Below are 15085 nucleotides of genomic sequence, written 5' to 3' on the forward strand. Positions count from 1 at the left end.
ACATGTGAAAAAAAATATTAAAACTCACAAATAATCAAATAAATTAACAGAAGAGTGATATGCCAATTTTTTACCTATAAAATTACAACTTTTTTAAAGGTTGAAATCCAATCTAAGGGTCAACAGGCAAACTCATACGTTATGTGTGAAACTGTAAACTGGTTCAACATGGTGGAGTTAAAATACATATTTCAAATACTTCAAAAATATTCAACTCTTTCTACCCAGCATTACTCCTAAGAATCTATCCTCAGGCAAAAGGGATTTATAAAGATATAGAAACAATGAGAGTCACCGAGTGGTGTTGGGGAGACAGCAAGGAGGCAGAAAGAGTTTAAAAGTCCAAAAACGAACAGCAGCTAAGTGAACCACGTCCCTTAAAAACACGGTTGAAAAAGACGATTGAGCCCGGCCGGAGTGGCTCAGTTGGCTGGAGCTTAGTCCTGTGCACTGAAGGGTCGTGGGTTCGATTCCCAGTCGGGGTACATACCCCGGGTTTGTGGGTCTGTTGTGGGTGTGATCCCTGGTTGGGGCACATACAGATGTTTCTCTCTCACGTAGATGTTTCTTTTTCTCTCTCTAAGCATGTCCTCAGGTGAGGGTTAAAATATTAATTTAAAAATTAAAATTAAAAAAGTGAGTTGAAGAGAAACAGGTTTTTGTTGTTGTTGCTGTTGTTTTAAATTCATATATATGTATTTTTAAAATATATCTTTATTGATTTCAGAGAGAGGAAAGGAGAGGGAGAGACAGAAACATCATGATGAGAGAGTCATTGATCGGCTGCCTCCTGCACGCCCCCGACTGGGGATGGAGCCCACAACCCGGGCCTGTGCCCTGACCGGGAATCGAACCCCGATCGCCTGGATCCTAGGTCGACGCTCAATGGCTGAGCCACGCCCGGCCAGGCAACAGGTTTTTAAAAAAAAAAAAAAAAGACTATTGATATGAAGTGATATTAATTATACATTGTTAGGTGGGGAAACAACAACACAGAATGGTCCCGTATTTGGAAAAATAATAACGAATGTACCTATGTGTTAAAATTCAAGCAGAAACACGTATTTATCAAAACATTAATAGTGATTCTCTGTACGGGTTGGTATTGCAAGTAGGATTTCATGCTCTTTTCCAATCTTTATTATATAAACTTTTCCACAATCAACACGGGCGACCTGCACGATAATCGTTAAAACAATATCGACGGCAGTCACATCAGGCTGACAGTCGCTCGGCTTTTCTTTCTGGTCAGAAGCACTGGCGCGCTGATTCCTTTCCTCTTCGGCATGAAAGGTCCACGGTTCCCACTAACGGAACACGCCGTGGCTCCCATCGCCCTGGGGGGCCCTTCGGGGGGATGATTACAGCTGCTATGACAACAAGGGGGGATGTGACGTCAGGTAATGATCCGGCGGCTGCAGTGTTCCCGTCCCAGGTCCCAGTGAGGAGCTCCAGCGCCAGCTGGAAACCAGCCGAGGCCTCATTAAGGGCATCTGCTCGGTAATTACTACAAGTTTCCCCCCATCACGCATCCAACTCCGAAAGCAGCCCGTCCACAGAATCCCTGCGCCCCACTCAGAGGCCCCCCGTCCCCCCTGGTGCGGACAGAGCTCAGGCTGACAGCCCCCAGGGACCCGGGTCAAGTGTCGGCACAGTCTGTAAGCGCAGCCTCCAGCAACGGGGGGGGGGGGGGGGGGGGGGGCAGTGCCAGAGGACTCACTGTCGCTGTCGCAGACCAGCCTCACGCGTCTCACTGAGGGATCTGACGTTGCATCTCCCTAGAATGTTTAAATGTTGTCGTTTCCACGAGAGAAAACCTCACACACCTCTAAGCCGTGGAAAAGGGGCGCAAACAGCAGTGAGTGCGCAGCAGGCCAGGGATCGACTGCGAAGTCAGAGTGGAGACGGGCTCTCGGGCAGCGAGCGTGGATTCCCACAGCGCCCCGCACACAGCCGGGCAGGCTGCTCCGATGCTAGGAGCCAGGTGGACCTGGGTTCAAGTCCCGCCTCTATTGCTTAACCTCCTGAGCCTCAGGTTCCTCACCCGTAAACTGAGAATAATGATGAATAAAAAGGGGTGTTGAAAATTAAATATAAAGCTCTGGTACTCAAAAAAAAAAGTGAGGTCCCCTAAAAAAAAAATGCACAGAAAACTAGATGGGTAGGTCGATGAATTAACTGGTCCCTCCTTTGGTCTCCACGGGACCAACGCAAAGCTGCCTCTCTGCCCAGCCACTCCTCCTGCCAGTCACAACAAGAACAGGCCCTGGTGTTCTTACACATGCCGTTTGCTCTGCCTAAACGTCCCCAGAATCTCTCCCCTGCCCATCCCATCTTCAGCCTCACCCAGTTCCAGGGCCCCCAAAAGAAGCCACACAGCAGAGGTACTCAGAGAACTTCCTGAAACCGCACATGCCTGGGCCCCGCTCATAGCTATAGAACCAAAGCCTGGGGCTCAGAAATCTTTAACAAGCTCCCCGTTTGGTTCTTACCCAGCCAGCCCCGCCCTGGAAGTCCCTGAAAATCACCCATCTAGCTAATTCTTTAAAACTCGGTTCAAGGGCTCCCATAGGGTGCTGGTGGGACTGTAAAATGGTGGGTGCAGCCACTCTGGGAAACAGTTTGGCAGTTCCTTCAAAGTTAAACACGAATTCACTCTACAACCTGCAGTTCCACTCCTGGGAGTCTACCCAAGAGAATGAAAATGAATGTGCATGAAAACTTGTACGGGAATGTTTATGGCCACAAACAGCCAAAACTGGAAACAAATCGTGTCCACCAAGGGGTGAAGGGACAAACAACCGTGTATGTGCACGGAACGGACACTATTCAGCGTAAAACAAAGAGGCGGTTATACATCATGATGATACAACTCTGAAAATGTACCAAACATCATGAACTGTACCTTAAAATGGGTGAATTTTATGGTATATAAATTACACCTCGATAAAAGTGAGTGAAGAGAATTGAAGTAAGAGGGGAAGAGAAGAGAGGCAGGAAACGGTGAGTCCACTCTCTCGCTCTCTCTTCCCCTCCCTCCACTCTCTCTAAATCAATGAGAAAAATAGCCTCGAGTGAGGATTGACAACCAAAAAAAAGAACTCTTGCCCACCTCTCCAGCCTCTTCCTGATTCGTAGCCTTCCTCTACCCACCCTCCGGCCACAGGGCCTTTGCACAGGCTGTCTGCTCCACCTGGATACTCCCTCGTCCCCTTCGTCAGGGACGCCCACCCCAATCCCACAGACTAGGCTCCATCCCACTGTCGGGCGCCCCGGCCATTCCAATAGAAGGCGTAGCACTCATGTCTGTGGGCTCTGCTGGGCTGGGCAGTTTCACTCACACTGGATCCCTAGTGCCTAACACCACAGCTGTCACGTGGTGGGCACTCCATAAAGAACGTTTAAGAGACCGATTACAATCGTGGGCAAGCAGGGACACTACAAAGTAGGAGCCTAGACAAAAGCAAAGACCAGGTCATGGAAGGCCCGTGAGCCCTATCCGGGAATGTAGACCTGATCCTGCCCGCAGTGGGAAGCCACCGTGTGGTTTTAAACTGGACGGCAGCAGGATCAGCTGTGTCCAAAAGAACGTTCCAGCTGGAGAGGAGTTTGGAGGGGAGGCAAGTTGAGAGAGGGGCAGCAAGACCACTCGGGAGTATCGAGATAGACTCAGTGAGACAGGAGGAGGGCCTGAGGAAAGCAAAGGAGACGGAGGGGAAACTATGAGCAGGAAAGGGTTTGGAGAAGAAAATCTAGAGCCCTGATGACTAGTGAGATGAGGTGGGCATGGGGACACAGGGAAAAAGAACCTGAGGGGGGCCCCAGATTTCCGGTTGAGGTGCCCGAGCTTTCGGCACTGTAGAAACTGGACCCGAGTCCTGGTTCTGAAAGTGGTCTCTGTGACTTCCTGAAGCCCCCGCTTCTGCACCCGTAAAACGGAGCTGCTCACGGGCCTCTTGCAGGATTGCAGACAGGATCAGTGAGTGGACCCTGGCGAAAGTGCCTCACAAACGGCAAGGCCTCATCATCATCATCAACGGGGGGAGCAGCCTACAGAAGGGCTGTATAGTGAAAACAGCCCCTCGAAATAGTCGCTGAGACCAGACGCACAGGCCCACACAACTGGCCCGAATTCTGCCTCGTTTAAGCATTTCACTGTCTTGAACAGCCGGCCTCGCGATGGGAAAGGAACAACATGTGTCTTGTTAGAGAGCTGGGTTTCCCCAGGGCCGGCAGGTGGCTGGGATCTGCTTCTGCTCACAGTCCCGCGGGGCCCCGTGAAGAGAGGCTGGATTCCCCTTCAACACAGTCTTGAAGCAGGAGAAAATCAAACGCAATTTCCAACTGCTAAAGAGCGATGAGTCACTGGGCACAGTGAGCCTTTCTTGGAAATTGTAAAACAATGACTTTAAAATAAAATGGTTAAAGAATGACTTTAAAGTAAAAATTTAGGCACTTTCCCACTCGCCGCCTAAATCCCACTGCGTTCGTTTGGCTCCCTGGGCCCGAGAGGCAGGGAAATCAGGGCAGCTTCCTCCTGGGGCCTCTCGGAGACAAAGCTTCCCAAGGGCGGGAGGTTTCCGCTCCCGCGATTCCAGGGCCGAAGCACCCCCAGGTTTGGCAGGAGGGAAGGAAGAAGAGCGGGGAAGGGAGAGGAATTAAGGTTTCTGAGACTGGACCAGCACCTAACGTGTGTCCTATCGAATGCAGACATTATTATTATTATTTACAAGAGTCAGAAAGAAGGTCCAGGAAGGTGGGGAGAGCAGCTCACTACCTCGTAAATGGTGAGCTTCAGAGCTCAGCAACTCAACTTCTGGCCTTCCCGCCACAAGCACAACAGCCATTCTTTGAGATGATCCCCAATAGTCAGGGTATCTGGTGAGTAAAATATGCAATTTGGCGGGTCCAACAGAGCACCCCCCAGTGAAAAATAAACAAAAAGGGGAAAAGGGAAGAGCCCTGGACCCAAACTCTGAAGACCTGCTTTGAAGCCCTCACTCGTCAGTCCCTGCTCCATCTGTAACCTCACTTGTAAAAGCTAAATTAGACCACCTGTAAAAAGCTCTTTTTTTCAGGCTAAGCCAATCCTAGCAGGTATTCGTGATGCAAGTCCAAGATAACTGCTCCTTCTCTCTCCTTCCCAAGCCCATGGAGTCACACCTGAGCTGCTTGCTCTACGCTGTTATCGAGAAGAGAGAGAGCCCAGGTGTCTGCACCAGGAGCCAGAAAAGGCAGGGTCATCAAATCAGTTCCTGTGACTTCCTCGCAGAGGAACAAACCCTAGTGACGGCATGTGTGGGCCAGTACTCATGGCGTCGTCTCAAGTGGTTTGGACCTCCGGCCAGCAGATGCTGCCCTCCGACAAGTAAAAACCAACTGCCACCCAGCCGGTGTTGCTCAGTGGTTGAGCACTGACCCATAAACCAAGAGGTCACCAGGTTCAATTCCCAGTCAGGATGTGTGCCCGGGGTGTGGGCTTGATCCCCAGTGCCAGACGTGCAGGAGGCAGCCAATCGATGTTTCTATCTTTCTATCCCTCTCTCTTTCCTCTCTCTAAAATAATCAATAAAAGCATATTTGAAAAAAAAAAAAAACAACTGCCAGTGACTCTGCCTCCAAGCGCTCCCAGGGCTTCTCGGGGAAGACCAAGGCCAACCTCCTGCCACACTCTGGAGCCTGCTTGCCAAAGAGCACAGGATGTGCCAACCGGCTCTTCCCAGAGCAGCTGGCACCAATTACCCAGACCCAGCTGGAAGCCCTGGCAGGGGTGAGGCAGGAGCTCCAGACTCCAGGCCTGGTCGGAAATCCTACACCAAAACAAAGACAGCCTGGCAGCCGAGCCAGCACTTGACATAAGTGGCTGGCGGGGGGCTGCGGGAGGCAGCCAGGGGGCAGGCTGGTGAGCTCCATCCAGGGAAGCAGCTGTGGGTCTGGGACACTTGCCCGCTCCCTTGATTTCAGAGCCGCTCCATCATCTCAACCAACAGCCACCAGTCGCTGGGCACCCAGAGGGGGCCAGGTTCCTACATTCTTCATCCTACTGAACTCTCCAACAACACAGCAAAGAAGGAGGTGGTGTCCCCGCTGACAAATGAGGGACCTGAGGCTCGAGGAGATTAATGAGGTCTCCACAAGCCCAGGGACAGGAGCCCCCGGAACTGGGTCTAGAGCCCAGGTCTTCCGCACCACGTCCCTTCCCACCCAGCCTCCTGGTGAAGGAGAGAGAGCTGAGCATCTAAAAAGGGACTCGCTTCGCAAAGCCATCACAAGTGACACACTGAATCCTGAAAGATGATTAACCGGTTGAGGAGATGGGAACATGTGGAGGTCCACCATGGATTCATCAGGAACAACTGTACTGCATCGGACACCGACGCCCAACGACATAAAGGTAAATGCCCTTTGGCAGGAAGGGCAAATCTTGAACAATGAAAGTAGAAGACCAAGGTCATCCTTACAGCTCCTCAAGGACCAGTATATGTGGGTGTTTGGTCCAGCAAGACTCAGAGCTGGTTGTCATTATTATTATTTTCATGTTAATAATATTATGGAAATATATGATTGTGAGTATATATTATGAATATATAATATTATTATTATGGAAATAATATTACAACAGACATTTACCTCTAACTATATACCAGGTGCTGCTCCCAGTGCTTAATGTACATTAACTCATCTCATCCTTTGAAACCCTAAGAGCAGGTTATACAATTATCTTCTTTTAACCGATGAACACGTTGAAATACAGAGAGGCTAAGTAACTTGACCAAGACCACACAGCAAATAAACTGTGAAGCCAAAATTCAAACTGAGGCCATCAAGCTCCGGGATTCACACTCGTCACCTCTGCACATACCAGCTCTCACATCCAGCAGGACCCACGCGTGCCAGGTGCGTCCATACTATTACCTATAGTCACATTGATTGTTCATGACAAACAAGTCGAGGAACACGAATTAAAAGTCATAAGGCTTCATGTCATATCGGAATGGAACTAGACTAGCCCTGCAGGCCAGCAGAGACACTGGGAAATCTCCCTCATTCCCCCATTTCCCACTGGAATTTGATGTCATAAAGGGAAACGGCCGGAAGGCGCAGGCGGCTACATGCTGACGTTTTGGTTCTTTCCTTGAGTCTAGTTCAGTGATGATCTGTATCAGGGGAAAACTCCGGCCTTCCCTCCTTTATTCCTCATACAGAACACTTCTCTTCTGACACTTCTGGTCTCCAAAGCTGTGGGGTTCTCTCCCCACCATGAAATTCTGGGACACCAGCTGGGTGTCCTACAATTTAACTCAATTCTCACACTATCTACCTGGAGCCGGCGTCAGATCCCGCAGGTGAAGGGCTCAGTCCCGTGAGAGACTGCCCCCCACTTCCGATGCCAATCTCAAGTACAAGGTCCCCAGGTTCCCACAACTTCTGTCCGACTCGGCTACACACCGGAGGTTCCCATGACCTCCTCCCCCTTGGACTCGATTATTTCCTAGAACAGCTCACAGAACTCAGGGGAACACTTACATTTACGAGTCTGTGAAAGGATTTGATGAAGGAGATAGCTGAATACAGGGCAAGCTCGGGGAGGGTTCAGAGCACAGGAGCTTCTGTCCCGGGGAGTTGGGGTGTGTCACCCTCCTGTATGTGGATGTATCCACCCACCTGGCGGCTTCCCAAACCCATACTTTTGGGGTTTTTATGGAGGCTTCATTTCCAGCCCTTCTCCCTTTTCTGGAGAAGGTGGGGGTGAGGGGAATGGCTGAAAATGCCAAGATTCTAATTCTGGCTTGGCCTTTTCAGTGACCAGCTCCTGTCCAGGAGCTACCCAGAGTCCCTCATTAGGACAAAAGATGCTCCTGGTGCTCTGATCACCTAGGATGTTACAAGCATTTTAGGAGCTCTGTGCCAGGAACCTGTGACAGAGATCAACATATATTTTTTTCTATTATGTGACATTATCAAATTCCCCTGTGAGCAAGAATGACTATACAGAGCTGTGTACACAAAATCTAGCCTACTGACTTCAAGAATAATTTCAACTCCAAGCTCTCAGCCAGTCCTACATCCAATCGGCCCCCACTTTGCCCTGAACTTTGCAAAGCATCTCTCACCAGAAATCCCCAGTGCACCTGACTTGGCCACTCCCCTCACCTTCCCACTCTGGGGCAGCTTTGAGGCCTTTGGGACTCAAAGCTCACCTCCTTCTGGGAGTGGCAGGAGCCACAGAGATTTCCTTACCCGACTAGTTCCTTTATGGATGGAGAGACTGAGGCCCATGTTAAGTACTTGCCCAGGACTACAGAGCAAGTTAATAAGGAATTAACCCCATCTGATTCTGACTCCAGCTGTGTTTTCCACTACACTGTGCATTTCCCCCCATGGTTCTCCCTACCTTCCCACAGTGCCTGTTCAGCAAATGTTCAACTTCCAGTAATAATAGTGCTATAGACTGAGTGTGTGAGTCCCCCCAAAATTCATGGATTCAAACCTAATGCCCACTGTGATGTGATGGCATTTGCAGGTGTAGATTTGGGGAGGTGATTAGGTCATGAGGGTGGAGCTCTCATGAATGGAATTAGTGCTTTTATATATTTTTTGTTGTTGATAATCCTCACTTGAGAATATTTTTCCCATTGACTTTTTTAGAGAGAGTGGAAGGGAGGGAGGGAGACAGAAACAGAGACAGGGAGACAGAGAGATCACACCACAACCTTCACCCACTCACACAAGAGCCAGCTCTGGCCACAGTGTGATTTCAGGTCAAGGGAAGGGATATTGAGCTAACACGCACCGGGTGACAGTCAGGCACTGTGCATGGCACCTCGCTTCCCCCATGAGGAAGGGGTCACCAGCCCCCTATATTCAGAAAAGAAAATTGAGGCTAAATGCCCTTCCTGGCCAGGTAAGTCTTTGTGTGACTCCAAAGCCCAGAGTTCCTCACCACAATTGCGAGCTCTCAGCTGCTAGGCACCCTATAACCGTGCACTCGGATTGCAGGGTGACAGTCACCACCACACTGTAACAGCCTCATTCCTCAAGCTAAAGGCACATTTAACAAGTATTAAGTTTTCCTAATAACAAAAAGCATGTTAAAGGCATTTTAGAGTTGACAAAGCAAATGTTCCTGCACTGCCCTTGGCCCTCACCACAGCTCTACAGCTAAGGATCACGCTCCCGCTTCACATATGGGGAAACTGAGACTCAGAGAGGGGAAGTGGCTGCCCAAGAGACAGAATGGGGGCTAGGAGGCAGAGGCGAGGGTCGGAGCAGGGACCTCGAGCCCCAGGATGCCAACCCCTCCTTTGGCGTGCTGCTCCACCCAGCTCTGCTCCAGTCTTCAGAGAGATGTGAGGAGGAAGCGGAGTCAGGGCAGGTGGCACTGACGGGCAGCTGTGGAATATTTCACCTTAGATCCCTATTTGGTTCTTTGCTCCCCCCATCACCCCCAAGCAGGCATACAATGCCCAGAGGCCTTGCCCCCACCGGCACAGACAAGACAAATGGCCGAGAGAGCACCAAGGCCAGTCTGGGCCGAGAAAGTCCTCAGCCATATGCACCAAGGGAGGCCGGGGCCTCTGTGCCTGGGCTCAAGCGTGGGCCGCACCCCCATGGCATGCAGCCAGGTCACCCTGCCTGGACCACCCACAGCCCTGCCCGGAGCCCCCCTGGGAGGAGTGTCTGCCAGCAGACCTCCCAACTCAACGTGGGTTCCCAGCTCCCGGCTGTCCAAGGGCCGGGCAGGGAGCCCTCACTCCAGCCCCTTGGGCCTCCGATTGCCGCCTCGAGGCCCCTTATTTTTCCTCCTCTGGGACAATCTCACAGAGAGAAACAGCGGCAAGGGAGCCAGTGGCAGTTGCTACAGGAAACGCATCCCTCTGCTAGCAACCCCTCTTCAGTACAGGCTAGAATTTTCCACAACACCCTGGGCCAGGTTCATCTTGAAGGAAGCAGCTCTTTGCTCTACGCCCCACCAACTGCACATACTCCCGGCCGTGGCTCCACCCATGTCCTTCTGACACCCAGGCAGTCATCACTGTGGGGAGAAGGGAAATGGGGGCCCTCCCTGAGCCCCACTTTCTCATCTGTAAAATGAGAACCAAAAGAGATCGAGCGAGGCCCACTCAGGTGGTTAAACTGCTTTGTGTCTTGCAGACATACTTCACTTTTGGGGGGAAGAGTGTGTGTTTGTATTTCGGGCAGCCTCGTGGAGAAAGTAAGAATACACGAACCGACTTAATACAAACCCAGACAGGCATCCAAACCCCGAAAGACAAGGACTGTTCTTCGGGAAACAAAGATGCTACGGCTCTCCCCCTGCCCCGGCCATTCGCTCTGCCCATCCTTCTAACCATTTGCTACAGTCCTAGCTCGGTGGTTTCCTAGGGAGAGACCTGTCAAGTCCTGGAGGCTCCGTGACCGTCCGCACTTTGTGGATGTGGCACATCTACAGCCTCGCAGACGTGTTTCCAAGACCTCTCCACCACATACCTGACCTCATGACCCAAGAAAATGATAGAAAGAGGACCCAAGTCCGTCTGCCCTGGGACACAGGGGAGCCCGAGAGGGAATAAACCTTGTTTCAACCTGATCCCCTGGGAAGCAGCCCCACCCCGGGAAGCAGGCTCGTTCTGGATTTGCCCCAGCCTGCGCCGGCTTAGTGCAAACTCCCAGATCTCTCTTCATGGAGACCATGGATGGTCCCGAGGCTCAGGCACAAATAAAGTCCACTGTGGGAGGCAGCGTGGCCTGGGGTAAACCCTGGGCTGGGAGTCAGGGCAGGCGGTGGTTTCAACTCAACTCTGCCACTAGCAGCTCGTGACTTTCAGCAAATTACTTCCTCTCGGGAAGAGTTTCTTCTCCTAAACCGGGGTCATAATAGCTCCCTTTCATAGTCACTGTAAAAGGTAATCCAGTGAACTGAGTAGAGCACCCAGCTCAGTGCCTGGTCCACAGCCCACAGCTACCTATTCTCAGTGCAGCCTTGACCTTCAGGGTCCCAGAGTCCCTGCGGTCAGGGCCCAGGCCAGTTTGTGAGCCAGTTCAAGGCCAGCTCAGGCTTGCGTGTCAGAGGGGCGCCCATGGTGTTTCTCCATGTGGATGCTATTGATGTTTAGGGTAATTCCTCCCTGTGTGCCCGCCCCCCACCCCCTGCAAAGCATTTAACTCTTCTGACTTCTGCTCACTGTAGAGACTTTCTCCAGCACCCAGCATGGTGACTACCAAGTGCCCCATATAATACACCCCCTGGGGAGTATCACCCCTGATGGGGAACCATAGCTGAAGCCTTCTCCCTGCCCAGTCTGAACCAAGAGTGGATGCCTCCTCTTAGCCCAGAAATGTCCACTCTCAGAGAGAAGGTTTATCAGGAGCCCTCCAAGGAAAGTTTCTTCTTGGCTTTGCCACAGGGGTGGGTCACACTGCCCCTCCTGCAGGGCTCCCAAGACCCCGACTGTCCTCATCTCTGAAGCTGCCGGTACCATAATGTGAATTCCTTCAGTCACGTGCTCTGACCCGGAGATTCTGCATAGTTATCAGACTAGCAGGGGAAGTGATTCCTGATGACAGTGTCAGATGCCTGAGAAAAGGGGAGTTCTGGGGACCACCGGGATCTCCTCAGGCTCCTTCTTTCACTTAGAGGAGGGGGACTGTCCACCTACTGCTCCCTGATGAAATTGTGTGACAAGCTGGCAGCCACAGGTGTGGGCTACAAGACACCCGTATGTTCTCAGAGCAAGTCCTGACCACCAGTGCCCCACACTGACGACGCGGGAATGAGTCCTCAGAAGTATCTGTAATCCAGGCGACAGACAGCACTCGAAAGGTACATACACACACGCAGAGACATAAATACATGTGTATCTATATGTACATATTAATATATATTAATTGTATAAGTATTATGTGATTAATATATAGTAATTACATAATATATAGTATAGTAATTCATATCTAGTAATAACTGTATATTATATAATTAATATGTTGATTGCACATATAATTAATATCTAGTATACCCATTAAGAGTACTTGCAAATTAATAAATTATAAACTCCCCAGAGGAAAAACACACAGGCCAAGAACATAAAAAAAGCAATTTTACGACGGAAGAAAATACACGTGACGGTGAGCTACTACCTTCCACCTCTCAAACCAGCAACTTTTTTAAAAATTATAGTGCCCTGTCCTCAGGAGACTATGTGAGTGACTTGGCGGATTGCTGGTGGGAGTGTGGGCTGGGATTTCCAGAGGGTGGTTAAACAATGTTTTAAAGTCCCTAGAACTATACGTGCTCTGGGACCAAGCAATTGTACTTGTAGAAATCCTCCAGAGGGTGGGCCCGGGTCCTGCTCCCTCTCATCCCCATGAGGATGCCCCCAGCCCCGCCTGGTACCCCGCCTGGCAAAGGGTTTAGCAGGGAAAGGAAACAGGGCGCCACTGGGAGTGCAGAGGACAGGAGGCAGCTTTTCCTCCAATGCTTGGCTCCCTGGTGCACCCTCCGGCCTGGGTTCATTCTCTCTTCCCTCCCCCCTCTCCCTTTGCAGAAGCTGTGGCCAGCCTCCCTCTGTGGGGTCTATTTCCATGCGCTCTCTCCCACCCCCTACGAGTTTCCATCACCCTCAGCCTCCCTCCTTCACTCCCCTCTTAGCCTCTGTCCCCGCACCTGTCTCTGTATTTCTAACCTGGTGTCTCGGTGTCTCCATTAACGTCCCTGTGCCTAGACGGCGCTGTCCTTCTGCCTGTCTGTGTCCCTCTGCGTGTCTGTCTGTCTTACTGTCCGCCCTGTCCGGCGCCTTTCCGTCGCTGAGCTCCCTCTGGCTGTTCCTATGCCCACCTCCCGGCCTCCAGGTCCCTGTCTCTGTCCCTCCCCTCCAGAGACGAGTCCCTAAAATCACCGCGAGGAAACCGAGCCCCTCAGAGAGGTGGGCTCCTGAAACGGCCTCTGCGGGACGCAGGGTCGCACACCGGGGAGGGACGCCGCGGGGACAGCCCCAGGCGCGCGCGCCACCGGGCCACTTGCTCGCGGCTGCCCGGCCCTGTCGCCAGTCCCCCGGCTCCCGCCCCGCGAGCGCCTGGCAGCCCGGCCTCGCCCCGCGCCCCGCTCCCTCGATTGGAAAGCGCCCCGATTAGAAGGCACCCCGATTAGAAGGCACCCCGATTAGAAGGCACCCAGATTAGAAGGCACCCCGATTAGAAGGCACCCCGATTAGAAGGTACCTCGATTAGAAGGCACCCCAATTAGAAGGCACCCCGATTAGAAGGCACCTCGATTAGAAAGCACCCCAACTAGAAAGCGCCCCGATTAGAAGGCACCCCGATTAGAAGGCACCTAGATTAGAAGGCACCTCGATTAGAAGGCACCCCGATTAGAAAGCGCCCCGACTAGAAAGCGCCCCGATTAGAAGGCACCCCGATTAGAAGGCACCTAGATTAGAAGGCACCTCGATTAGAAGGCACCCCGATTAGAAAGCGCCCCGACTAGAAAGCGCCCCGACTAGAAAGCGCCCCGACTAGAAAGCGCCCCGACTAGAAAGCACCCTCGCCGCCCCGCCGGGAAGGGCGCCCGCCGGCCGAGTGGCGGGTGGGGAGCTCTCACCGATGGTGAAGCTGTAGCCATCGATGCTGAAAGTGGCGCTGCGGCACTTTTTGAAGCCCTCCTTCCTGCTGCTGGCGTCCGTCATGGCTCAGCGGCGGTGGCGGAGCCGCGGAGCCCCGCGCCCCTCCCGTCGCCGGCCGCGCCCCCTGCCCCGCAGCGCCGCGCGGTCCCCGCGGGTCCCCTCCGGTCGGCGCGGGCTGCAGGCTGCGGGCGCGGGGACCGCGAAGTCCGCGAGCGCTCCAGGCGCGCCACCGAGTCAGCAGCGCGGCGACTGCCCCATGGCCGGGGCGCACTTCCAGGTGCTGGGGGAGCGCGGAGACGGAGGCGCGCACCCGCGCGTCGGGGGCCGGGATCCGCGCCTTCCGCACCCGCGTCTCCTGGAGCCGCGGAAACCCGCGCGCCGCGGGCACGTCTGTTTTCCGTCTCAGCTTCGCCTGCGCCTCTCTGGAGGCCGGTGGGGTTTGGGGACCCAAGGGAACGGCTCCGACTGGGCGTCGTGCTTGGAGATGTTTTCTCTGGCAGGCGGGCGAGCTCCCAGCAAGCACATCAGCAGATGGAGCGGCAGCCGCGCGGGGCAGATGCCGCCGAAGTTTACTCCAAACAAGGAAGTCGGGGCGGTCGCCACGCCCACTTCCTCCCAGCAGCTGTCCCCTCGAGTGGCCTGGAGCCCCGAGGAGGTCACTGCTCCCCTGTCCGCGGCCGGGAGACAGTCATCAGAGTGCCCGGCCTTCGCGCCGAGGCCCCGCCGTGTGCCATCTACAGCCCCGCCGAGCCCTCCGCGGCGCGTCCCGGCGCGTCCCAGCCCGGCTCAGCCCGAGCGCCGCTGGGCGCCGTGGGGCGGCGCGATGTTACCAACCCTGCAGCTAACGCTGTCGTTGCAAAAAAGGAACCCGGGCCGAAGAGGCTTGACGAAGGTCCTACAGCTGGGAGGTGGCAGCGTTTGGACCTCGGTGTTTCATTTTAGGACAGCAGTCATTCGTCCTTCCAGGACCTGAAATGACTGAGTCAGGCCAGGTGCATGCAGGGGAAAACCGTCCCCTCCGACCAGCGAGCAGTTACCATACTTTTATAATTGCATGGCTCTGTGTCAGGGGCTGGAACCAGGGCCCACCCCGTGTCACATTCGGGATGACGGTGCCATCTATGCCCAAGCTACTGCGGGACTACAGTGCATTGAACCTCATTTGCTGTGACGGAATTTGACACAATTAACAAACGCTTGTCAGTATTGAGAGAGTCAATTAGGCATGTTTCTAACTGGTTCCAATTGAGTTTAGGGAGCGGTGGGTCCAGAATCTAACTGAAATTAGAAACCCTCTCCCCAAAAAAGGCACATGGGCACCCATGTGCAGGATTCTACATAAAATTTCAGGGGACCCGTAAAACCCTCAAGCCCACTGGAACCCAGGTTAGTGAATGTCTCGGGAATGGAATCTTCTTCCATTGACCGTGTATTTTTAGAGAAAGAGTGTTTTTTAATATCATGTG

At 53.0% G+C, this 15085-nt stretch overlaps 1 protein-coding gene across 1 annotated transcript in view; it reads right to left on the reverse strand.

Annotated features, from left to right (window-relative positions):
* The window catches only part of PDE1C (phosphodiesterase 1C), a gene marked incomplete at its 5' end in the record, with an annotated part of 253212 nt that extends 239530 nt beyond the window's left edge, over window positions 1-13682 (reverse strand). Inside the window, one exon of the mRNA XM_081147053.1 lies at window positions 13598-13682. Coding sequence (XP_081003179.1) covers window positions 13598-13682 — 85 coding nt within the window. The remainder of the gene's footprint in view (window positions 1-13597) is intronic.
* Window positions 13683-15085: the final 1403 nt, after the last annotated feature.

Source organism: Miniopterus schreibersii (genome assembly GCF_964146895.1).
Source record: "Miniopterus schreibersii genome assembly, chromosome: 9".
NCBI lineage: Eukaryota > Metazoa > Chordata > Mammalia > Chiroptera > Miniopteridae > Miniopterus > Miniopterus schreibersii.